Genomic DNA, 27893 nt, shown 5'->3' on the forward strand with positions numbered 1-27893 from the left:
TTAAGAGAAACACGCGGCCGCGTCTTTTTCTTGACAAAAACACGCGGCCGCAGGTTTTATTCCCCGGCCGCGTGTTTTCGAAAAAAGACGCGGCCGCATGTTTTAGAAAAAAGATGCGGCCGCATGTTTTTTTTTTTCAAAAAAATACGCGGCCGCGTATTGTAACACGCGGCCGCATACTGTAACACGCGGCCGCGTATAATTAGCGCGGCCGCGCGTTACAACGCAAACTAAATACAAACTAAAAGGTCCTCTTCAGCCACGGTAATATATTGACTTTTGTATCTTTAATCTTGAGGGCCTCTCGGGTAGAGAAACTAAAGAAAACAATTAAATTAGTAAACAGTGGAAGCCTAAGAGATACAGATAAATCAGTGATACGCCTTTTCGTCGTAGCATAGGTTTGCACGTACTGGAGGGCTTTTTGCATAGAAAAACTGAGAACAAACACTGGAAGACATAGGTAAACATTCAAATTAGTGATATGCTTCTTCAGTCCACGACGTTTCTTGTAGCAATACAGTTAAAGAACCTTCAATACAGAAAAACTTAAGAAAAACACTGGAAGACCTAGAAATCAATAATATGCCTTGGCCTTATAGCATGTAAATAGTCGTCCTCGCTGAAGCGCTCTCTATACAGGAAAACGAAGGAAAGACACTGGAAGACCTAGAAAAACAGTGAAATCAATATTAAGGCTTGTCTGATAATAGTCTTCCTCGCTGAAGCGCTTTCTATACAGAAAAACTAAGGAAAGACACTGGAAGACCTAGAAAAATAGTGAAATCAATAATATGCCTTGGCCTTATAGCATGTCTTATGATAGTCTTCCACGATGAGGCGCTCTCTATACAGAAAAACTAAGGAAAGATACTGGAAGACCTAGAAAAACAGTGAAATCAATAATATGCCTTGGCCTTATAGCATGTCTTATGATAGTCTTCCACGCTGAAGCGCCCTCTATACAGAAAAACTAAGGAAAGACACTGGAAGACCTAGAAAAACGGTGAAATCAATATTATGCTTTGGCCTTATAGCATTTCTTATGACAGTCTTCCACGCTGAAGCGCTCTCTATACAGAAAATCTAAGGAAAGAAACTGGAAGACCTAGAAAAACGGTGAAATCAATAATATGCCTTGGCCTTATAGCATTGTCTTATGATAGTCGTCCTGGCTGAAGCGCTCTCTATACAGAAAAACTAACGAAAAACACTGGAAGACCTAGAAAAACAGTGAAATCAATAATATGCCTTGGCCTTATAGCATGTCTTATGATAGTCTTCCTTAGAAAAACAGTGAAATCAATATTATGCCTTGGCCTTATAGCATGTCAATAGTCGTTCTCGCTGAAGCACTCTATATACAGAAAAACTAAGGAAAGACACTGGAATACCTAGAAAAACGTCGAAATCAATAATATGCCTTGGCCTTATAGCATGTCTTATGATAGTCTTCCTCGCTGAAGCGCTCTCTATACAGAAAAACTAAGGAAAGACACTGGAATACTTAGAAAAACAGTGAAATCAATAATATGCCTTGGCCTTATAGCATGTCTTATGATAGTCTTCCTCGCTGAAGCGCTCTCTATACAGAAAAACTAAGGAAAGACACTGGAATACTTAGAAAAACAGTGAAATCAATATTATGCCTTGGCCTTATAGCATGTCAATAGTCGTCCTCGCTGAAGCGCTCTCTATACAGAAAAACTAAGGAAAGACACTGGAATACTTAGAAAAACAGTGAAATCAATAATATGCCTTGGCCTTATAGCATGTCTTATGATAGTCTTCCTCGCTGAAGCGCTCTCTATACAGAAAAACTAAGGAAAGATACTGGAATACCTAGAAAAACGTCGAAATCAATAATATGCCTTGGCCTTATAGCATGTCTTATGATAGTCTTCCTCGCTGAAGCGCTCTCTATACAGAAAAACTAAGGAAAGACACTGGAATACCTAGAAAAACATTGAAATTAGTGATATGCTTCCGCCCAAGACATGTCTTGTGGCAATACGCATACAGAAAAACTAAGAAAAAAACGCAGAAAGACCTAGGAAAACACTGAAATCATCGGAAATACGCCTTTCACTCGAATACACCATGTCTCATACGGGAGGGAAAAACTAAAAAAAAGCACCGGAAAACATTGAAATCAGCACTGTTTTCCGGCATTCTAATTGGCACTTGACATAGATTATGCGTTAAATTGATAACGCTTTTTTCACATCAGCGAATGATGTTACATTACATTACATTGTGTTATGTTATGGGTTATACACTGTCTGTAAAAAAACACCGTCAAATTTGAATGTGACGTGCATTTGAAAATCCGACGATTTCGCTGTTCCATACATTGCGAGCTTCCCTTCTTTGATCTTAGGAGGTCATCACTTTGAAGAAATTTCACTAAAATATTTATATGATATAAAGTTATGATTCAAAGTTAATAAGTGATTGACCCCAAAAAACAGCAGAAAACAGCGTTTTTAGACGTCAATCAGCTTATAACTTTGTTTGATATCTTTGACTGAAAAGTGAAAATAGTGAAAATTACAGTTATAGCACTTTTCTACAAGATCTTCATTTTTTTCTTCTTCATTTTCATCTTCGTTTTTAGAATTTTTTTTATAGATTTTTTTATTTCAGATTGTTCCACTTTTTGATATCTTTCCAATGATACTAAATTTATAAAGATTGAAGAATTTCTACAAAAGTTATAGGTAAAAGAAAAAACAGTGCACACTTATCGTGAATAGACTTTAAGTAGTATTGGTTCTTGTTTTACGTGTTCATTTGTTAAATTTTCTTTTTAATTTCGCCTAGCGAAAGTATTACGATAGCCTTTCGCGGCGGCGGTGTTGGTGTCCTCGGAAAAAAATTAGAAAACGAAAGTACTCGATACGGTGGATGAACTCACTTAGTTTAATTTAAACTTGCACCCTGCACTCTCCGTTTAACCACGACAATTTTCGCGGTTTTTTTTAGATTACGTCATATCTTTCATATTGGCTCATACTAGTTCGGTATTGTGGAGGTAATGAGATGATCAGTATCATTTTGTCTATTGTACCATTAGCTCCACAGTCTGACGCGTACGGCACCACACTTCTGGAATAAGGCAAGGAGGAATTTCATTTTTAGAAGCGTCTTGCAGGTTTGCATCCATCGATTTTCTATGCAATAACGACTATTTTTAGTAGGAATATGGTTATATTTTGTTTTGCATCGGATATTTGCTTAATATAAAGGCTTTAATAAATCTAAGTTACTAAGTTGGGGCTTTAGGATAATCTGTGGGGCTCGACTGCGACTACGATCTATGCCCTGAGCTATTGGAGGAAATATTTAACCACATCTTTGTGGCTCTTGTTTCCTATAAGCAACTACTTTGCTATAATAGTATATACCTTTCGGTAATTACCGTATTCCTTCAAATACACGCTCCTTCTCTGAGGAAAAACACATTTTTTTAGATTTTTTAATTAACACGTCTTTCTTTAACGCCGTTCGAATAAACACCCCTCCTAAATAAAAGTCTAAAAAATAAGAAGACGCCTAAGGCGTTTATACGAAGAAATACGGTAAGCTAGAAAGTGGAGATACAATCAAATTCTTGTAGAGGAGGAGATACGGCCAATTGAAGTTTGAAATACTGTCAGTTCGAATAAGATTGACGCCAAAATCGTAACGCAATATCTCCCTTTCTGTATGGGTCTTGCTTGTGTTTGTTTGCACTGTAAGTTCCGGTAGGGATATCATGTTCCTGCTAAATATAGTATGGCGAAAAACTTATAGCAGTGAAAAATATACATTATATATTATTACATATTACATTTTATAAGTTTTGAATAACCGTTGAAAAGCTGAAGCGAGCGTATTATAGTAAGATTATATCATAATACGAATTAAAATATTACAGATACTTACTTTACCCGAGCAAACGATCAAAACAAAGAAAATGGCAAACTAGACTGGTCATGGCCGTTTTGATGATAGGCTGATTCTTTTAGGCTGATTCTTTCTTTGACTGGAAAGTGTTCGTATCTCAAATTTTGTGTTTTGTCTTTAAAACTGATCACTACTTTTACTGTAATTTAGTCAGCAGTTCATTCCAGCAATGATTTGTTTTCTTTTTTTCTAAATCTTTATATACATTTGCTCAAGTTTTCAAACGCATAATACAGTTGTTTTTGTTCAAATTGTATAATTTGTGGATTTGCATATTTTAATAAGACCTTTACAGAGCTTTATATACCTTTATAAGACAGACAGGCATGCAGAAAACTATAAAGTAGCTTTAAACTCAGTCTATCGTAAATCGGGCATCAGGGGTTTTACTTCCATCAACTTCTAACAGCAAATCTTTCTGGCCTGTAAATTTTAATTGAAGGTAGATAGAATGTAAACTTTTAAAAATTGCAGACCAGAATAATCTGCTGTTTAAAGTTAATGAAAGTAACCCCTTTTGCTTAATGAAAGTAGCCCCTTTTGCTTAATGAAAGTAGCCCCTTTTGCTTAATGAAAGTAGCCCCTTTTGCTTAATGAAAGTAACCCCTTTTGCTTAATGAAAGTAGCCCCTTTTGCTTAATGAAAGTAACCCCGATTGACTGTAGGTTGTTGTAGGCTGTTAGCCGCTCTCCGCTCACGTGTGCTGCGATCCGGGGGGTACTTAGGCAAATGGAGGGTACGGTATGTGACGCCCTCAAGGGTGCCTTTTTGGATTTCCAAGGTCCCACTAAGGGTCGGAAAATAGGAAAATTTCAACTTTTTACATACTTTTTTATCCCCGGAAAGATCGAAATTTGGTCAGAATTGGTAAAGTTATGTATTCCCCAAATGGGTCGTAGAATCTACAAAATTTTCCTTTGTTTTCTTCTTTTTAGTCCCGGTAAGGGTCCGAGGGTCAAAGGTTGGGCGGCAACCCTCCGTCAGCTTGCAATCCTAGTACCTCTCCCCCTGGGGGCTGCGATCATATATCGTTTTCATCTCCTTTGAAAATAATAACATCGTACGTGCTTAAAAAAAGGTTGTTGCGGAAGACCGCTCCCCACTTTCATGTGCTGCGAACTTTTATTGTTTTCAAGTCTTTTAAAATTCAGCATAGAGAAAATAATAGCATTATAAAAAGCAAGCTGTATGTGCTTGAAAAGAAGTTGTATTTCAACTTTTTTGACTTACAGGACCAATACAATAAAGTTAAGCTTTCGCTTGAAAAGTGCAATAACAGCGTGTGCAAGTGGAGACCGGCATTAACTGGGACATTTACGTGACCCATTCAACAGTGGTACTCAATCTTTTTGAGGGAGAGTTTAAATTTGTTATTATTTCTTAATGTGAGTAATTGCTCTCCATTAAAAACATTGAGTACTTTACATCCGCCCTTGGATTTAGAGCATTTGCAAGTAGGGACCGGCCTGAACTAGGAACTGCTCTTTCACCCTAATTTAATATGGCCGCAATATAATAGCGGCTTCTATTTTGCTTACCTTAAGGGAATAAATTAATGCGAGAATAAATTAATGCGGAATTTAATTGATGCGAATTTGGCCTTAATTCGCATTATTTAATTCCGCAATTCCTGAATTGTGTCATTCGCATTAATATGTTCCGCATGTTCCTTAATTTCGCTTTCATTTTGTTATGAAAAAAAAAATCATTCACATTAATTAATTCCGCAAAACATAATATTTTTCCAGCCTCATTCCTAATTATCAATTCTGAATTTTTTTAAATGCTAAACATTCCGACGGGCCTTCTCTTAATAAAAAGTGCTCTACAAGGGAAAAAAATCTTTATTCCTAAAAGAATTCTTCTTTCGTGAATTTAAATTTGCCTACGACTGAGCCTTTTTTAATCCTTCTGAGTACTCATCGCTCTGGATTTTACAATTGAGCCTTCCCTTTTCTGTGTGTCTGTCAAAGTAGGCTCTTTACACCCTGCGTTTACAATTTAAGCTTACCTTATCCTGTGTATCCATCACTCTGAGTTTACAATCAAATCTTCCCAAATTTCTTATTCCGAGAACCCATCACCCTGGGTTTACAATCGAGCTTTCTCTTACCCCGAACGCCTATCACCCTGGGTTTACAATGAGCTTTCCATTATCCCGAGTGAACCATCACCCTGGGTTTACATCAGCCTTCTATTATCCTGAGGGCTCATCCCTGAAGTTGAGCCCAGTGCTTTAGCACGTTACAGTTTTCAAATAGCACCTATTACCGAAATGATCTAATTCGAAACGAAAACTTGGGTGGTGTAATGAGATTTCCGAGCCCTCCATCTGAACTTACTAAATATTATGATCAGACGGAGTAAATAAAACGAAAGGGACACGAGTGCAGAATGAACTTTGAGACAAATTTAGTTCCCTATAAAAATAATCTTTAACATAACCAGCTCCTAGAGTTACAAAACAAATTATAATTTGAGAATAAATTGATGAAGATTGAAATAACTTCACTGCCATACTTACCTACTTACAAAGAAAATTTGACCTCTATATATACTAGGTGTCCCTACACCTAAAATAAATTTTAATTGCCTGATTACATATGGCTTACATATTATATATGGCTGGGGGTTATGGGGTTAGCTTCTGTATTTCAAATTAACAAAGTCATAAAACTTTGTAAGCACAAGGAAGGCTTAACAGGAAGGTAATTAAAATCGAAGTTAGTTAAAGTGGTAACACAATAGAGGAGATGGAAAATAGCCGTCTACTGAATAATAATTGTCTCTTGTTTTATTTTCGCGAAAAGAACATCCATTTCTATTTATTAACACCCCTTCCGTTAACAAATTTGACTTGAAACACCACGCCCTAATCACTCTTCCCTTAAAACAATCCTTTTATATAGATAATTAAAATCTCTAGTAAAATTATAGATAAAAAACAACAAAATAACCAAATCGTTATCCGCCTAAATCTCTAGCTGTTTGATGAAATTTTCCAGTTTCGCAAACAATAATGTCGGTATTTTTTTGCTAATAAAATAATTTCCTTGTTCTTTGATAATATTTTCACACAACCGATGGTCCCAGTGGGCACACAACGTTGTTTCAACGTCCATTTAACGTTTGTAAGGTTCCATTTTTAATGATTAGAACTTTAAAAACCTATGAAAAAAATTTGATCCTTTCATCACCGTCTGGCATAGGTGTTTCATAGCAAAATTGTGATAATCGTTGATATTTTCTTCTTTTTTCTTTTCACACAGTGCCCGCATTCGAGAAGTATATAACTCCATTTTCGTGGCTGAAAGTAAAAAAATAGTCAATCAATATTACGGATTATCGGAACATATTTTTCAACAATCCGCATGCCGCTCTGTCACAAATCAGGTAGAATTTTTACTAGTCAATTGGAAAATATTTCCCAAAAGATGTTGTTACCTGGTGCAGGTAAAATAAGTGTCAATATGGTGGAGAAACAAAGAAAAAAACGCGCATGCGATTGTTTTAAACGTTTTTTTTTATAAGAATATACTTTATAAGAATATTCATGATGAAATTGGGCGAAAAATTAAGAATGTCCTAAGAATATTACCATCATGAAATTTATATTTTGATCTTCTTTTGACCATAACTCTCTCAATTTACACGAAAAATTTCAGTAATTTCAATTTTTCCACCTTGAAATAGTATTATTTCTGGAAATTGCAATAAATCCTCTTTGGTATTGTATTATTAAGGTATGGCTTTAAAATTGACTAATATAAGAAAGCCTTAAGAATATTTTAGAATGATTTTTCCGAAAAAGTTAAGAATATTCATGATCGAATGGAAAAAGACCATTCTTATAAAAAAAAGCGTGTACCTCTTCTTCCATAAACTTCAACTTCGCACAAAGCTATAGACACGTGTGGTCTTGTTTGATCAAGCCTCACAATATCACCAAAAACATCTTTCGTGGTCTTAATTTCTTTGGCGATTACAGCATTCATGATTCCTGTATCACCAAATGGTACTTCCCATGGTTTACCATCTTTCGAACCAGAAGCTATTGAGCTTAAAACAGTTATTTTTACATTCGATAAATCATTTGTACAGCAGTCGACACGGTTGTATATGATAACGGATTCGATTTTTGCAATTGAGATCAATTGAACTTGCCAAAAGCTTTTTGGATCACGACTAAAATCTATTGAACTAATACCTGGAATTTGCATTCCTGGCCTTGGCGGCATACGGGTTGACGGTATCTGGCCTTTTTCAATGACGGGCCCGGGATAACCACGGCCTTTTTCATACACAGGCCCGGGATGACGACGGTATCCGTCGGAAATAAATACGGGATGAACGGAATTTAGCACTGGCAAGTTTTTCACTTTCATGTCACAGTTCAGGTTGTCTCCATCAACTGCAAGTGAGCTAAGACGGCTGCTTGATGCATTTGTTTTACCATGTAAAGCCAAATTTTCTCTGTTTTGAACATCAACTATAAAAAAATTGTATTCTCTATTTGTTCATGAAGGTAATAAAGATACAGATGGAGAGAAAACGTCTCGGTAATGACCTAAATGGTCGTTGAAATCTTTTATAAATCTATTCAAAGCGGCTTTTCTATTATGTACCATCATTGGAAGTAGAAAACATCAATTTACCTTAAGGGAACTTATTTTGGCGGGAACTAATTTTGGCGCTCAGCAAAAATCTTAAATACTTTTATTTTTGGCGGGAACTTATATTGGCGAATGATGAAATTTTTTAATTTTGGTGGGAACTAATTTTGGCGAATGACGGCGTAAATTTGTTCTATTTTGTCTTATTTTGAGCAATTTTGATGAATTTCAGGGGTTATTTAAGCAAGAAAACAAAAACTTAAATTTTGGCGGGAACTTATTTTGACGAGTGAGCAAAATATTTAATTTTGGCGGGAACTAATTTTGGCGAATTTTGTCTAAATTTGCCAAATTCACCAAAATTAGTTCCTGCCAAAATAAGTTCCCTTAAGGTATCACTTTATAAGAACAGAAAGAGGCTGATCCGTTGATTTTGAAAAACTTAATTTTGCGAGAAATCTTAGTTAAAAATGCGATTCGAAATAGTTTCAACTGATATAAGGATAAAAGAATATATTAACTTCATAAGGATATATTTTTGGGCTGGCATTTTGTGAACATTCGCATTCGCATGACATTATCATTGAAAGTTTTTCTCTTAGAAGTTTTATATCGGACTTGCCGAACCTGCTTTCAAAAAAGGTTTCGCAAACCACAAGTCTTCTTTCGCAAACCACCATTACGAAAAAGAGACGGAATTGCCAAAAAAAGTTTGGAGGTTAAAACGAAAAAACCTATCGCCAAAAATCGCATGGAAAACCATCCGACAGTACCCACCGCTCAACTGTTCGTCACTGAAATGCTCACTTTTTCTTGCGGAGAAACTTGAAATCGCTATATTTCCGAACCCTGACAAGATTTTTAATTCTAGGAATGAACTGATTTCAAAATGACGTCACGTGAACAAATTCACTTTAAAAGTTCACGACTAAAATGACGTCAATTTTTGACGAAGACCCTGCAATATTATTTTTTTGTAAGAGCAATCCGTTGCAATTTTATTTTCAACTGAGGTTTGTTTGTAAAAACATGAAACTGCCAGTATTGAAACAAAAATTTTCATTACTTCTACTACGAAAATAAGTTATAAAGGTAGGGTATAGGAAGCTTTCTATACCTAATACAACCTATCCGAAAATCCAGGTGTTTTTATATCACGAGAAGTTGGATGAAACATAAACCATATCAAAGTCAACTAACATTTTGGGAGCCCTTGAAGATGGGTAATAGCTAAAGACTGCGAAATTCTTTTGCTACCAACTGCAACAGAGAATCAACTTATATGCAATAATACTTGCTGAATCAGCCAAAACAGCAAAAACTGTCATTTCCGTGGAATATTATTAGTTACACGGTCTTCTCGAGGTGGGATACGGGATATACAGGGTCAGTAAAAACCGTATTGGTGGCGAGGCTTGCCGAGTCCCAATACGGTTTTTACTGATCCCTGTATATCCCGTATCCCACCTCGAGACGACCGTGCAACGGATTTATCCCGTTGAAGTCCTTTTGCATGTGTTTCAAAAGCACGAAAAATTTTCAGAACTCTCCAAGCAGATACTTACAATAAAGAGCAAACTGTAAAAGCGGGATATGTGAAAGTGACATTTCATAGCATCGCAATTGAAAGTCTTGCTCGATCCATATGAACCAAATAAAAGTAAAAATCAAAATAACTTAAAGATTTTCTGCATCCTATTGACACAAACATTCTCAATCACTGTTTTCCTCTTATTTTATTTTTTCTGTCTTTTCAAAACAAAACATTCGAATTTTGACCAAAACATTCGAAAGCGCATTCGTCAATATGCAATGTCTTCTTTTTTTTCTCAATCGAATGCGAGGAAGACAGATACGGTTTATATCCCACCTCCACGTGATGTCTTTCGACCAATGGAATTGCGAGAATCTTACTGATGCGGGATAAATGAATTTATCGTCCACCTCTAAGCAAAACGCACTGTCGAATATTTTTAGATATCCGATAGCAAAATATCTCTTCTGTAGCAGCGAGCATAAAGAAAATAGTTTTTTGATCAAATAATTATTATAAATACAGATAAAAAGAAAGTTCTTTTTAACAAAAGAGAAAGGAAATTCGAACGTTTTGTAATTAAGGACATGTTTTTTTTTGACTGTACCAAAATCAGGTTTTCGAAAATCGTGAAAATCACTTTATTTTAATTATTTCGTCATTCGCATGATGAATTTCCCCAAAATTTTGATATGTATTGAAATTTGGGAAGGGCTTTAAAATGAGCTATTTGAAATTTCAAAATTCGGAGTATTTCAGGATTAATTAATCATGGAGTGTTTTGGATCATATCTCACTCCATGACTCATTGTTCGTTCATTTATGACGTCATCAATTTTTGGAAATTTTACTGATTTTCAGCATTGATTTTAACAATAAAAATAAACCTTTTCAAAATAAAAAACCGGCGCGTTTAATTGAAAGAATAACTATTTATCTTCAAGAATCTGAAAACAGAACCTGAATATCTCAACCCGTTTGATTCTGAGATCATTTTTTCTAAACCATACTTTTTGCCTAATTTTCCGACAGGTGGAAATTTTAGGATGACTTCATCGACTTTTGGATGACCTCATGAAATTTTTTTATTCCAGGAAGTTTGTTTCATCTGTACCAATTTTTATGATCATAGCACTTCTAGATCAAAAATAATTGAGCGTGGTAGATTCCACCCCCTAGGGGCTACAGCAATCAAAACAGGTCGAGGTTAATAGGGCGGTTTAACCGACATATTGGGGGACCATATACTGTAGAATGTAGAGACTTCTTTAGAATGATTTTTAATTAACCCTTTCTAGTATGCAATGCCATTTTGTACTTCAAATTATGAAGGCAAGTTACTGAATGTAATGTTTTAACTCGCTAACCAAAAAATGAATAAACAATCGAGGAAACGATATCGGTTTTAAATTTTTGCGTTAAATTTCACAGGATTCACGAGAATTCAGGTTTTTCCTCGATTTTAGTTCCTCTATGGGTCTGTTTCAGTTTTAGCATCACAGTACCAAGATTCAGGTGGCGCAATCATGCAAGCTTAGTATTTCCGGAGTTTATTTACGTCTGTTATTTTATTTCTAGAGTCAAACTATTTTGAGTCTGCTAAATGACGTGCCCTACGTGCCCTCGAAACTTTGACGTGCCCGTGTGCTCACGTGCCCAAAATTTTGACGTGTCCTCAAATTTCCACATGCCCTTAATTTTTTGACGTACCCTCAAATTTTGACATGCCCTCTATTTTTGACGTGCCCTGAAATTTTGACGTGCCCTCTATTTTTGACGTGCCCCCTATTTTTTGATGTGCCCTCTATTTTTGACGTGCCCTCAAATTTTGACGTGCCCTCTATTTTTGATGTGCCCTCTATTTTCGACGTGCCTTTGATTTTTTGACGTGTTGTCTATTTTTTGACGTACCCTCCCTTCACAGACATCATTAAGATTCTTCTCTACCGAATTAATTACAAAACCAAATAAATGAGCTTGTATTTCAATTTGCCGGTATTGACTTTTTATGGGCAGCCATTTCAATTTCAATGATTCACGACAATACGTTGTTAATGCGCACGAGCCTTTTTCGCACTCTTTTTTTTTGCAAAACAGAACACATGATCTTTTAATGAACATTTTGTGGATCCCATTTTATTTACTTGTTACTAAAAGTGGTAACACGGGGTAACAGGGGGCAACACTATGGTAACAGGGGGTAACACCAGGGTAACACCAAGGTAGCACCAAGGTAACAGGGGGTAGCACTCGGGTAACAGGGTAACAGATTGAAAATGGTGGCTCCGAGGACGTTGTTACTAAAAGTGGTAACATGGGTTAACACAGGGTAACAGGGGGTAACACCTGGGTAACAGGGGGTAACACTGGGGTAACAGGGGTAACACTGGGGTAACAGGGGAAACTCTGGGGTAACAGGCCCGTAACAGGGTAACAGGTTGAAAATAATTGGAAAAGAAGAGTTTTTTGTAGGCACGTGGCGTTTTGACAAAATGCTGATACCCTGTTCACATTTTTGACGAAAATAATTACAAAATCATAAAATATGATGCCTACCAGGAGAAAAAAACCAAAAGTGTTAAGTATACGGAATAGTAGGGGGAAATTTGTAAAATCGCTCGAATTTTTTAGTCAAAGCACTTGTTATACATTTTTGGAAAGCTAAGGGGTAGGGGAATCAAAATAACTTGGGTGCCAATTTTTTTTCGGACACTTTGGTGTGATTTTCGGACAAATACGACGGTCTCAGGCAAAAATCATAGGGTGAAAAATTAATGAAAATTTTAGCTTGAGAAAACGGAGACCTGTTGTATATTTTTGGAAAGCTCTCAAAAAATTAAGATTAGTGATATATTGCGAGTATAGGTGATTTCTTTACCTAACTCGAGATATTAATCCTTAAAAACAGTGTTTTTCAGTGTTTTTCAGCCAGAAACAGCTGTTTTGTCCAGGTTTTGCGCTTTCGGAAGCTCAATATCTCGAGTTAGGTAAAGAAATCACCTATACTCGCAATATATCACTAATCTTAATTTTTTGAGAGCTTTCCAAAAATATACAACAGGTCTCCGTTTTCTCAAGCTAAAATTTTCATTAATTTTTCACCCTATGATTTTTGCCTGAGACCGTCGTATTTGTCCGAAAATCACACCAAAGTGTCCGAAACAAAATTGGCACCCAAGTTATTTTGATTCCCCTACCCCTTAGCTTTCCAAAAATGTATAACAAGTGCTTTGACTAAAAAAGTCGAGCGACCTCAAAAAAACGAACAAATTTTCCTCTACTAGAATGTGATGACAGCAATGTGGCTGGATATAAAATGCCCCCTGTTACCCTGGTGTTACCTGCTGTTACCCTAGTGTTATCCCCTGTTACCCCGTGTTACCACTTTTAGTAACAACGCTTTATTTATGGTATGAGCTTAGATATTAGACTGGCACTTCGAAATATGAGGGCACGTCGAAATTTGAAGGCACGTCAAAAATCCAGGGTACGTCGAAATTTGAAGGCACGTAAAAATTTTGGGCACGTGAGCACGCGGGCACGCGAGCACGTCAGGCACGTCAATGTTTCAAGGGAGCGTAGGCACGTAAGTACGCGGGCACGTCAGGGCACGTAAGCACGTCAAAAAATTGAGGGCACGTGGGTACGTAGGGCACGTCATTTAGCAGACTCAACTATTTTATGCTAGCTAGAGTGTGTCCGAAAAAATTGGAACAGAATTTGCATAGATTCAAATACTCAAATCTTCTATCCCAACGAGTTCGGAATAATTACAATAAGATGGAAATGTTTTGTTCAATTAAAAGGTATTCAATTCCCAAGCTATTTTAATAGGTTTTGGATAAAAGAAATCAAGTAATTGATTGATTCTTTTCATAAATTCTGTTCCATTTTTTCCAGACATTCGAAATAACAAAACCTAATTAATCACTTACATTGGCGCCCATAAACTTCAACTTCGCATAATCTCAACGGTTGATCTAAATATTTCATATCAATACGAACAACCTCGCCATACGCCTTCTCTCCACACTTGACATTGTTGAAAGGGAATTCGCGGGCTAAATCGTACACATGTCTACACAGGGAAATCTTTCCGTCCGAATTGATGACTGTAATATCAAATTGTGATAACGAACTGTCACCGCATCCGTATATTAAAACATTTTCAACATAATACGATGTTGGCAGCTGCACTTGCCACCAGATTTTTCCGTAAGGAGATTGTGAAACCATTGTGCTTGAGCATGCCGTGTTGCTTGAACAATTAGCTTTGTTACCATCTACAGCTTTGGAACTTGGAAAATTGGATAGGGTAGAGGATTGCCTTGTTAAACCGTTTAATGCAAGGTTCCTACCATAAGATTTGACTGAAAAAGAAATATAGTATTTGTCCATAGACGATGTTGTTCATTAATCTCAAATTTGCAGCTGAGACAAGAAAGGTTGTAACTTTTAATATAATTCGAATCATATTGCGATTTTGTGCTCGTTGAAAAGACATTCGTGAGTGGAACATGATGAAACAAAACAAATTTGAAAAATACATGAAAAATGAAAATGAAAAATGAAGAAGAAAAGAATCATTTTCTGGTAGAATTGTAATTACCATATTCACAGGAGTGATTCTTCAATCTTCATCACTGTGAAAATTGTTTTCAAAAATATTCATTCAATCAACAGACAAACAAAGTTTATTGCTAGTTAACTCTATAAAGTAGTAAAAAACAACAAAAAATGATTGTCAATTAACCAATATTATTATCCCGGGGGGGGGAGGGGCACTCGATCTGAAAACGACCATACGTTCGGGCCAAAATTTGGCTTCTAAAATCGGACCCTTACAATTTTTCCTCCAAAATTGACCAATTTTGTGCCAATTTTACCAAGAAATTGGCCTTTTATCAAAACTTCCTACCCTTGCAGTGCAGTTCAGTGCAGTTTTGTAATTTCCTACCCTTACAGTGCACTAGCTGAACTATGAAAAACCTACCCTTCAGGGCCGAACGTCTGGTAGGTCATTTACCGTGAGTGCCCCCCCCGGGATTATTATATACCCGTAGGCAAAAACAGCCATTGAATAATTCCTGATATACTACGGTAGATTTTTTATATTTTCTTTTCGAAATTTGATTTTTTTGTCACATTTATTCTGTTGCAATTAAAGAGAGACAATAAAATAGTTCAATTGTGAATTTTGTGAACAATTTAATGACTTAAGTCATTAAAAAACAATTAGAAAGAAAAACATTCAAATGTTTCATTCGTGTGAATCTCTCTACAAAATAGAAAACTTATGTCTTGTTTTCGTCTTTGGGCATATGATAAAACATATATTCAATAGGTTTACGTTGGTTATTGGATTTATTAACCCTGATGAATATTACGTCACCTCGGGTAAATAAATCTCAATAACCAACTTTTACCTATTGAATATCTGCTTAGTAAACTTTGCTTGATATCTTTTGATCAACTGGATATTTGTGAAATATTTTTTCACAGTGATGATGATCTAAGATGAGGCACAACTCCTTTGGAAATGGTAATTATAACCACGATTCTACAAGAAGTTGATTTTTTTCTTCTTCATTTTTATTTTTTTCAATTTTCTATATTAGATATTATTCCACTCGTAGATATCTTTTCAACGCGAGTTTATAACCGCAACTTGATTCGAATTCTATCAAAAGTTGCAACATTCTTTATCTCAGCTGAGATAAGGTTTAGTCTTTAACAGCGAAACATGCATAAAGAAATTTTTGTCCGACCTATAAGGTTTTCTCCAGCAAAAAAAAAGAGAAAAAGCAAACAAAATCGGCCCAATAGATTAGATCTAGCATTTTCATTGCTTTCGGAAAGCGGGGTGAAGAAAAGTAAGCGGTAAAAGTTCCATCTCTTAAACCGGCCAAGTCTCATGCGGTATAAAGAATGATTTTTCTTGCTCTACCTAACCCAGCTGACACACAACGTTGTTTTTACGTCCATATAACGTTCATAACGTTAGATGAACGTTAAAACAACGTTGTGTGTGAGCTGGGAAGCCACTGACCTTGCCCTTCGGCACCCACAGTAGCTAGCAGAAATCAAAAGCAGAATGCTTTCACTAACCTTTTTGTCCATAAACCATAACTTCACATAAATTCAGCTGTCCGTGGACTTGCTTTTCAAGCTTGACTTTATTTCCTATTGCACCAAAATTGCACGTAACTCGTATCATTTTACGAGATACGCTCATGTCTCCGGTATTTGCACAAAAATGTGGTTTGTTGTTTTTATCATAAACGTAAATATCAGTATGTGAAAGTGAGTTTGCATGGGCGTAAGGGTTGTAATTACCAACATAAAGAATGATGTATCTGACATCGTAAGCTTTGTCCAGTGTGACAGTCCAAGATGGATTCTGTTGCAGACCTGTGTTCGTACTCTGGTGATCCTGAGGAAAGCATTTGTCATGTTTTCCATCGACGGCAAGATTGCTACCGCTATTTTGGCCTGATTGAGAAGTCGGTCGACCCAAGGCGAGATTTGGCGGACCTGTAGATAAGAGTTTCATTGGTAAACTTTGCTTTGACGTTACAAACCCTCACACGGACAGATTTTTTAAAAATTTGAAAAATCACCCCGATATGGGTTAGGTACAGGCTTAAATTGCACGATACCAAGTTCAACATGGATATTTTTCGTCCTATTCAACGGCGCTTACAGAAAATACTCAAAATTAATGAAGGAGGGCGTTTCTTTTGTATTATTCTTTTTATTTTATGGGAGTAATTGCTCTCCATTAAAAACACTGAGTACCATATGTGACCGCCGTTTTCTGAGACTTGGTGGAAAATGCAGAAAAACCTAAATTGTCTAAATGAATGGAACATTTGAAAACTTGTTTAAAAATCATCAGTGCAATTGCTCACGACTTTATTATCCACTATAAGAAAGAGCTTGATAGCTTGGTAAATAGCTTTTTTTATGAAAGTTAGACTTTACTAGTAAACAGCCAAAGCTGTAATTATTTAGGACACTAGGTCCTATCATTGTTACCAACTCAAAATTAATTGATGATAATGGGCTTTTCCAGAAAAAAATCGTGCACCCCCTGTTGAGGAGGTCCATTTCCGTTCCAAGGGGTAAGTAGGGTTTGAAATGCAGTGGAAGTCCATAGGGGTAGACAAAAATCCATTAGAAATAAGCGGAATTCCATGGGGGTAAGGTTTGATAATCTTTAAAAATTCGGAATTCCAGAGGAGTAGAATCCTAAAATTGTCTGGAATTCCAAGAGGATAGAGTGTGAATAGTTGGCGACCTCCTCAACAGGGGTTGCACGGTTTTTTTCCGATAGCCCAATAATAATTATTATGTATTACCTGCAATTGAAAGGAGCTCTTTTTGAGTGTCGACTGCGAATTGCTCCCACAATTGAACTTGAGACATTACAGTCTCTTGCCAATATTTTTGAACAAGTAATAATGTTTGTTTCCAATAAATATCCTCGTGTCTGTACAGCATGTCTTTTGCGTTAATTCCAAGCCATTTTTTGAAATCATGCCATTGACCATTTGGCCGATTGTGTGCTTGATATTCACACAATTCATGAGGTAAAGCATCAGCGAACATTCGACATTCACATGCGCGTGACCTGTCGACAACTTTTTTATCACTCCAAAAGTCTTTTGCTTTTTTGGTTTCCTTCATTTCTTTACAATGCATTGTCTTCTTACAGAGATTCTTTGATTGTGCACCATAAAAGTTGAGTATAGCGTTGTTGACTTCGTGAGCGTATTTAATAAGTTCTTGTGACACTGTGATGCTTTTTTTCAAATAAGCGATGTATTCGTCCCATTCGCCTCTTTCGTTTTTGAAACTGTCCCTTACTGAGCGCAAAACGAGTAATGTTAAAAAGGAATAATCTCGGAATGCAGGAAATTGCATTTCCAATTCTTTCAACTGTTCCCGGCTTACTGTCCCCTTCTGTAATTGATTTTTGAATATCATAAATTTGGCTCTTTCGCTTCGAATAGCTAAGTATGCTCTTTTTTGGCATTGGTTCACTTCAGTTTCCTCATGATAATGGTGAAGACAGGCCGACCATTTCGGCATCAACGTCTGGTACTCTCTTTTTAACATGATGGCTCTGGACTCGATAATTTTACCATCAACATAGCCTTTCATTTCGCTCATCCTGTTATTGACGTCTTCGGCAAACTCCTCAAAAGCTTTATTAGTAGCATCAAGAATATCCTGAGCACTCGGTTCACCTCCAAGATAAGACAAGATTCCACTTACAAACCACATGGTCGATGCCATCTTTGAAGCAGTATTAAAAACTTTTTGAACGTTTTTTATTTTGGACGACCCTTCTCCAATGAAACCTGTAAGTCCTGCAATAAATCCTGTTGCTTGGGTACCTGCTGAAAAACCACTGAGGATTTCGTTTTCTTCAAGTGTAGCTTTGGGAGCCTTAATTTTTTGGATCGTTTTAATACCACCACCGGGGACGTATGGCTTTGGATCACAATATATAGTAGAGCCAATAAATTTACCATGATAACGGTCCCCCCAATTGTACGGTGATTTGTATGCATCTGCGCATGGGCAACACATACAAAGAATGACACCAATAAAGATCAGCTTTTCCATTATTGCACTGTATGGAAGATCGAATAAATTGATTAGAATTAAACCTTTAAGTGCCAGGGTTTACTTTTTAGGTTTTGGGATGACAAGTTATTAAGTCATCGGCACTTAAAGGGTTAAAAGAATCATATAGATAGCTCAACCCAGCTGCCACGCAACGTTGTTTCAACGTTCATCTAACGTTAAATGAACGTTCTGGATGTTAGATGAACGTTGAAACAACGCTCTGTGCCAGTTGGGAAAGCTATGAGTGAATTCATCTCTTTTGAATGTAACTAGGTCAAAATTTGGTCTCTTAATAATTGCTCCTATTCAGTATACCAGATAGGATTTTAATGAACACCATCATTTTTAAGAAATCTCATGATCTTTCAGGAAATATATACTTTTAAGCTGCGTGTCCACTGAAAGAAAATATGTCCGTCGCAAATGATCATCGCGAAAACATTTGTCCATCGAAAAAAAATTCCAGTGGACACATTTCATCGCTAAATATTTTTTGTCTTAGAATCAAAATTAATTCCGAATAATTGGTGATAGAAAATGAAAACGTTTTCAATGCGTTTGCGTTTGTTTTTAATAAATTTGTATTTTGTGTTACCATGGAGATAAGTTAAGATACATCTTTTTTGAACACATTTCTTTTAACACTTTCCTGACGGCCCCAGCTACTTTCGTTCAATTTGGAACGATATTTTTCGGCTGCCCTAATTTTTTTTGAGGAACTAATTCAAAAATCTGGCACACTGAAAAGATAAAGCATGAAAAGAGCTTTGCAACGAACCCAAACATATTAAGATTGCTCGGAAGCTGAGATAATTGCATGTGAAGTTGGAAGTTCTAAAAAACTAACGGAAAGAGTTAAATACAAAACTTATTTTCATGATCGCCGAAATATTTCGTAAGTATTTATTTTTTAGATGGACATTGTGAACACGTGCCTGCGATAAAGAATTCGCGACAAGAAATTTATTCATTGCAAACTATTTGCAATAGCTTAATTTTAGTGGACACGCAGCTTTATTGTTTAACCCTTCGTGCATCTTCCTATTTTTTTATATGCGGATCATCTTGAGGGGCATGTTAGCCCGCCCCCTTCGGATCTCAGGATTGACAAGTGCTATGAACTTGAAATTTTCACCAGTGACAGATATTGACAAATGAAGATGATTTACAAATTTTCAGGTCGGCCACCTGTTTAGTTGGTATTTTACAGACCAGAATGCTAAATTAGCTGCTAGAATGAATTATCCAATTGGCTTGGTACTTTTTGTTGAAATTGCGTGTATTTGCCAAATCCAATCAGAGTAAACCGAAAAAAAATAGTTCCAGGGGTATTCGTATTTAGTACTATACACACCCCCTTTTCCGGAACTCAAGGACTTGAAATTTTCACCAGTGATAGGTCTTGACCATCTAAGACAATGTGCAAAATTTCAAGTCGGCCACCTGTGCGGTTGGTATTTTACAGACCAGCCAGTATTTTACCTTAAATGCTCACCTTCTGCATAACTAATGGTCCGATCTCGCTAAAATTTTGAGAGAAAGTTTCCATTATCAATACCTACCACTGGTCAAATTTCAAGTCAATAGCATTTTCCAATTGAGATATAAAAATTTAGGACTAATTTAGGCAAAAAAGGCAAATTTGGGCCGGTCTGTAAAATACACGCCAATGCAGGTGGGCAAAATTGACCCTTAGTCCGGGGGAATTTCTGGCTTTTTTTAGGGAACCCAAAATTTGCCTACACATGGAATTTTTTGATTGAAATGTGTTCATTAGGTCCCTAGGAGTGAAAAACCGTCAAGTGCCACTTTGCACACTTTGTCTTCGAACATAGGCATACCGTATTACTTCGAATAAACGCCCCCTTCTTTTAAAAGCCCCCCTCGAATAAACGCCCCCCTTTTTTCAAAAATTATTTAATAAACGCCCCCCCCTCTTTTAAACGCCCCCCTCGAATAAACGCCCCCCCCTTAGAGGGGGCGTTAATTCGAAACACGATTATTATATGCAAGTGTTAGGCATCACTGAACATTGTTTTTAACCAATTACTTTTTCAAAGCGGGCTACACGGCTTTTTGCGCAATGCAATTAGTACTTTTTGCATGACGACGGGCCTACACTGTCCAGAGTTGCCCGTCGTTAGGAAAATTCATTGTGACGTCACTTTTTCAAAGGAAAATGAACAAATGCGTTGACATCATTTCTCTCATTTTTTTTTCGCTTTATTTTGCTATTTTTCCTGGATAAAGCGCTAAAAATCAATCGAAGCTGAAGGAAACGGTTAACAAATACAATAATAACCCGCTTTTTTCGGGCTGTACTGAGAAGTACTGCCCGAGGTCAAGTAACGACCGAGCTTGCGAGCCCTCCAGCCTACAGCCCTCACTAACCGGTCATTATTGTATTACTACTAGACTACTACTTTGACACTCAATGTTCCACTCCTAGGATTACAAGCTTCCTGCTATCATAGCATGAAAGTATCTAAGTATTATATAAGTATATGTTATCAATCGTTTACAAAGGGAGCAGGCATCATTACAACCGAGTATCGTAAATTGGGAAGAGGAACGAAAGTCCCCCATCAAATTTGTATGTCATAATACTGAGGACATTTTTGTCTTGCTAACATCATCCTGTCCATAAATACTCAGTGCGATCACCATTTCTTATGAAATCCTTTTCAGATACTCATCAAAATCAACCAAAGAACTAAGAAGCAAGCCGACATTGTGACGCCAGCAATTCCTAGGCATCTGGTTGTGTAATTTTTCTGTACATATGACAGTCAGGTCATACTAAACACTATCACTACCCTTACACTGACGGGTTATTGATTACCTAGCCAATATGATCATCTATCTCCATACATCCCTGTCTGCCATCAGAGTTTCGCGTTCAGTGGTTTCGATTTCGGTGGTTTTACAGCCAGTGTCTTCAATATTATGTAGTCGGTAAGTAACTTTAGTGTGGTCTATTTCCAACATTTGCTTTTTCCTGTTTTGGTTACGAGGTGATAACTTCACTGGCAAGCTTGTCTTTACTCATGATCGAGTCACAGGCAAGCATGTGATACGAAATTTTATGATGGTTGGAAAGAATTGGTAGTTAGTTTTTTATAGAAGCGCTCTGTAGTTGGATGTTCACGCCAGGAGATGTTCAGCACTACTCGAAGCTCAGCCTGTGTTTGTACTGCATTTAGGACGTGTAGTAGACTTCTGGTTAAGTGACGATTGAGAGAAGTCTTCATCAGTACATAGCATAGCCACATAAAATAGAAAAGGTGTCATCACTTATATCGAAGGGATCTGTATCGCTATCAGGCGATAGCATTTGTTCCGTGGTAATGTACCACGATTGAATTAATGATTGGATAAGGAATCCCATAAACTTCAAAGATGTTTGCTATCTTTCCTTGTGTTGTTTGTCTATTCCTTTGAGTCGAAGGCTTTTGTTAACAAATAAGGATATTATTCCATTCATTTTACGTCACTTCACAAGTTTTCAACTGGATACCAAGAGTAACAAGCTACATGCTGAATGGACCTACCTGAAGATTGATGTAATAAGACAATTGAAAAATGAGAACAATAGTATGAAAATGCAGAATAATACGAGAACAACTCAAGAAATTCATGGAATCCGGCGATTCTCGGCTGTTCTGGCGATTTTTAGAAAGTTCCTGTACCAAAATCAGTTTCATTAAAGATTGAACCATGCTTAATCGTGGACATTCTTATAAATGATGTTTTTGTTTGAAAAAAACAAAGACATGAAACGAAAAAACCAATGAAAATCTGCAACAACGGAAATTTCCGGCTTTTTTGGCCGGAAAAAACATTTTCTCAAAAATCGAAATCGGTCATGTTTTGAACATTGCGAATACGCATCATTTTGCAAAAAATCAAAGAAAAATCAGGATGAAAATTCGAGAAAATGTAAAAAAAAACCGGTTTTCTGGCATATTAAAATGTTTTTCGAAAATCAGGCTCCGTCACATTTTAGGTATTGTCATTTTGCATCAGTGTGCAAAATTTCACAACAAAATATAAGTACAGCTCGAGAAATTCAAGAAATACTGTCTTTCCGGCGAAGATAGGTTGTTCCGGCGACTTTTGAATAGTTCCGGCTTCAAAAATCAATTTCATTGGAAATTGGAACATACTTGATGGTGGGCATTGCTATTAATAATTTTTTTGAATGAAAAAACAACCAATTATGAGGAAAAAGTCCAATGAAAATCCAGAAAAACAGCAATTTCCGGCATATTTCCGGCATTTTCGGCCGGAAAATTTTTTTTCTCAAAAATCGGACTCGGCCATGTTTTGCGGCATTGTTAATATGCATCTTTGAGCAAAAAATCAGAAAAAACTAGTGATAAAATCTCGAGAAAGTGCCAAAAAACCAGTTTTTGCGGGATATTTCCGGTATTTTCGGCCGGAAAATTTTTTTTTCCGAAAATCGGGCTCCGTCACATTTTGGGCATTGCCATTTTGCATCATTTTGCAAAAAATCAGAAAAAACTAATGAGCTAATCCCGAGAAAAGCTGGCAACAGACGAACGAACGGACGGACATGGGTTAATTTAAAGGACCTCCACCGGGGTACCCGGAGGTAGGTCCAACAACCTAGGTGTGGAACTGACCGCGAGCCATGTACAATGGTTGATAGCACCCATAGAGGTGGTTCAGTCGGTCATTAACTATTCCGAAGATATACCGAAGATTCAATCATTCAAGAAAGCATCTATTTTATTGCTGCCTGCTACGGAATAAAACTGAATGAAGTCAATCTGTCAAAAAGGTAGATTCTCCATGTGGGTCAAGCGAACAAAAAAAGAGGTTGTCTGCAGCGTTTAAACCATTAGAATCCATTCGACCTAAAGTCAGGGCACTTATTAATTTCGTTTAGTGAAAGTATTACGATCGCCTTCCGTGTATGTGTCTGGCTGGCGAGACATTTTTTGGGGTGCAATATAGGCGTGTGGGCGTTTTTTAAATGGGCGTTTCTTTATAAGAATCAAATCAATAACTTTTGATGGACGGTGATATACCTTTCGGTAACTAGTTCTTTCAAAGTAATTAAGGGATGACGCACAATATGAGCATATTAATTTTTCTTATAAGCATATACTTTATAAGAATCAAATCAGTAACTCTTGATAGACGGTGATATACCTTTCGGTAATTAGTTCTTACAAAGTAAACAAGGGATGGCGCAGAATATGAGCATATCTATTTTTCTTATAAGCATATACTTTATAAGAATTAAATCAATAACTCTTGATAGACGGTGATACACCTTTCGGTAATTAGTTCTTACAAAGTAAACAAGGGACGGCACACAATATGAGCATATTCATTTTTATTATAAGCATTTACTTTATAAGAATCGAATTAATAACTCTCGAGAGACGGTGATATACCTTTCGGTAATTAGTTCTTACAAAGTAAACAAGGGATGGCGCACAATATGAGTATCTATTTTTCTTATAAGCATATACTTTATAAGAATCAAATCAATAACTCTTGATAGACGGTGATACACCTTTCGGTAATTTGTTCTTACAAAGTAAACAAGGGACGGCACACAATTTGAGTATATTCATTTTTATTATAAGCATTTACTTTATAAGAATCAAATCAATAACTCTCGATAGACGGTGATATGCCTTTCGGTAATTAGTTCTTACAAAGTAAACAAAGGATGGTGCAAAATATGAGCATATTTATTTTTCTTATAAGCAAATACTTTATAAGAATCAAATCAGTAACTCTTGATAGACGGTGATATACATTTTGGTAATAAGTTCTTACAAAGTAAACAAAGGATGACGCACAATATGAGCATATTAATTTTTCTCATAAGCAAATACTTTATAAGAATCAAATCAATAACTCTTGATAGACGGTGATATACATTTTGGTAGTAAGTTCTTACAAAGTAAACAAAGGATGGTGCAAAATATGAGCATATTTATTTTTCTCATAAGCAAATACTTTATAAGAATCAAATCAATAACTCTTGATAGACGGTGATATACCTTTCGGTAACTAGTTCTTACAAAGTAATTAAGGGATGACGTGCAATATGAGCATATTTAATTTTCTTATAAGCATATACTTTATAAGAATCAAATCAATAACTCTTGATAGACGGTGATATACCTTTCGGTAACTAGTTCTTTCAAAGTAATTAAGGGATGACGCACAATATGAGCATATTTAATTTTCTTATAAGCATATAATTTATAAGAATCAACTAAATAACTCTTGATTGATAGACGGTGATATACATTTTGGTAATAAGTTCTTACAAAGTAAACAAGGGATGACGCACAATATGAGCATATTTAATTTTCTTATAAGCATATAATTTATAAGAATCAACTAAATAACTCTTGATTGATAGACGGTGATATACATTTTGGTAGTAAGTTCTTACAAAGTAAACAAAGGATGGTGCAAAATATGAGCATATTTATTTTTCTCATAAGCAAATACTTTATAAGAATCAAATCAATAACTCTTGATAGACGGTGATATACCTTTCGGTAACTAGTTCTTACAAAGTAATTAAGGGATGACGTGCAATATGAGCATATTTAATTTTCTTATAAGCATATACTTTATAAGAATCAAATCAATAACTCTTGATAGACGGTGATATACCTTTCGGTAACTAGTTCTTTCAAAGTAATTAAGGGATGACGCACAATATGAGCATATTTAATTTTCTTATAAGCATATAATTTATAAGAATCAACTAAATAACTCTTGATTGATAGACGGTGATATACATTTTGGTAATAAGTTCTTACAAAGTAAACAAGGGATGACGTGCAATATGAGCATATTTACTTTTCTTATAAGCATATACTTTATAAGAATCAAATCAATAACTCTTGATATACGGGAATATACCTTTCGGTAATTAGTTCTTACAAAGTAAACAAGAGATGGCGCACAATATGAGCATATTTATTTTTTTTATAAGCATATACTTTATAAGAATCAAATCAATAACTCTTGATATACGGGAATATACCTTTCGGTAATTAGTTCTTACAAAGTAAACAAGAGATGGCGCACAATATGAGCATATTTATTTTTTTATAAGCATTTACTTTATAAGAATCAAATCAATAAATCTTGATAGACGGTGACATGCCTTTCGGTAGTAAGTTCTTACAAGGTAAACAAGGGACGGCGCACAATATGAGCATATTTATTTTTTTATAAGCATTTACTTTATAAGAATCAAATCAATAACTCTTGATAGAGGGTGAAGGCTCGATGTAAAGTAGATTTCAGATTAGCTTCAATCTCTACTTCTTGTTTTTCCTATGTAGTTTAAATTCTAGGCGAAACTTTCGACTTCAAATCGTGTTGTTTCTTTCAAAACATGCATTTGGAATATTTATCAGATTTATTAAATTTCAGAATTTTAGACGTCATTTTTGACACCTTTTATCGCTTTTTATTTGCACTAAGTACATTTATTGTTGTTCAGCATAAAAAATCTTTTTCAACGGTGTGTATATAACACTTAATATTTTAGCCAAACTTTGGAGAAATTTTATTTTGACACTACCTTCTATTACTTATTACATTGAATAATTTTTTCAAACTTTTTTGAAATAGTAAAGAAAAGTTGTTAATCATGAAAAATCCTTTCCAACGGTATTTATTATATAACACTTAATAGTTTGGAGCAAATGTCAAGTTTTGGGAAAATGATAACGTCATTTTGACACTTTTTATCGCTTTTAACCCACATTGAGTACATTTTCAGACTTTTTTGTAAGCAACAAATTTGTTCTCCTTTCAATCGGTATATAATATGCCTATGTTCGAAGACATCAAAAATTCAAAAAACTTCAAAATCCGCCATTTTGGAATTTCCGCCATTAGTGAAAATGCCAAAGTGTGCAAAGTAGCACTCAAAGGTTTTTCACTCCTAGGGACCTAATGAACACATTTCAATCAAAAAATTCCATGTGTACGCAAATTTTAGGTCAACCCTAAATTCCCCTGGACTACCCTGTGCCCCTTGTATAAATGTCAAACGGAGTTCCCGTACAAAATTTGAACAAAAAATATAGAAGTGAAAATAGGTTAGAGTGGGGTCCTATTTTTGGAGGTTTTAAAAATTGATGACGTCATCAGGTGGCAATGACGTCATCACTAATGATAAAATTGTGTCAGAAGTTGTCAATCCATGATTTAGCCATACTGCCAAAATTTCATGAAAAAATATTAAGTCTATCAGAAGTTATTAAAAATTTTCGACCAGGGGGGGGGGCTTTAGCCCCAAGATGCACCAAGGGTTAAAAACATTTTTTCGGGAGTTATTAACAAAAAAAGAGAAGGTATCAATTCAAAAAAGATCCATTTTTTGGGTATATCGTTTTTTGAGGGCTTTCCAATGGTGTAAGTGGTTATGAGTTTATGAAATAATTTGCTGGCCCTAATTCGCTTACCCCTTTTTAAATACACTTAAATGTATTGAGTCTGCAAAAATTATCAATTCTACAATCTGATTATTTTGTAATCTTAGCCAACAATCTCGTACAAGAGGTTTTTCACATTTCTTTAAGTTACTCAGTTTCTGCCATTATGGAGTAAAACGTTCGAATTGTGTAAGGGATCGCCTCTACGAAATCGAATGCTTTCTTCTATGATGGCGGAAATTACGTAACTTTGCAAAATGTGAAGAACCACTATAGCGCCCCCACGGAACAATTAAATAAAAACTAGAATAGAAATCTCTGTACCGAAATCTTAAAATTTTTCAATGCCACTATGCCTGAAATGGTTGCACTGTTTGCCGGAAAAGATTGTGCGGATCAAAATAGTTACCACAGCTGCGGGAGTTTTAAAAAGGGTCTTAGAATGTTTGTCTGTGAGGAAGATACAAGCAGACTTACCTTTTTGTTGTGCACGCGTCAACTTTATATGTCTTCTTCGCAAAGAGCAATGCTCTTATGAATTACTGAGGCATTGGTTCCTGCTTGATATCCTATATGATGTTTCAATATCATTTTTTTCTATTATCAAATGAAGAAACCACAAAAATAAAGGAAAACCATAATAAACTACGTGGCATTTTTAATCAAATTTTTTATTGTCCCCATTGAAAAAGATTTTTAAAAAGTTTG

The 27893-nt window shown here is 35.9% G+C and overlaps 1 protein-coding gene across 1 annotated transcript; it reads right to left on the reverse strand.

The window, feature by feature from the left end:
- Window positions 1–7023: 7023 nt before the first annotated feature.
- LOC136804220 (uncharacterized) lies at window positions 7024–27749 on the reverse strand. Its single transcript, XM_067060921.1, has 6 exons — window positions 27663–27749; window positions 17457–18736; window positions 16204–16629; window positions 14031–14465; window positions 7817–8437; window positions 7024–7255 (listed from the first exon to the last, which is right to left on the reverse strand). The coding sequence occupies exons 2-6, from the start codon at window positions 18727–18729 to the stop codon at window positions 7101–7103; spliced, it is 2910 nt and encodes a 969-aa protein (XP_066917022.1). The 5' UTR covers window positions 18730–18736; window positions 27663–27749; the 3' UTR covers window positions 7024–7100.
- Between the last annotated feature and the right edge of the window lie 144 nt (window positions 27750–27893).

Source organism: Clytia hemisphaerica, unplaced genomic scaffold, assembly GCF_902728285.1.
Source record: "Clytia hemisphaerica strain Z4C2 unplaced genomic scaffold, Clytia hemisphaerica genome assembly, whole genome shotgun sequence".
Classification (NCBI taxonomy): domain Eukaryota; kingdom Metazoa; phylum Cnidaria; class Hydrozoa; order Leptothecata; family Clytiidae; genus Clytia; species Clytia hemisphaerica.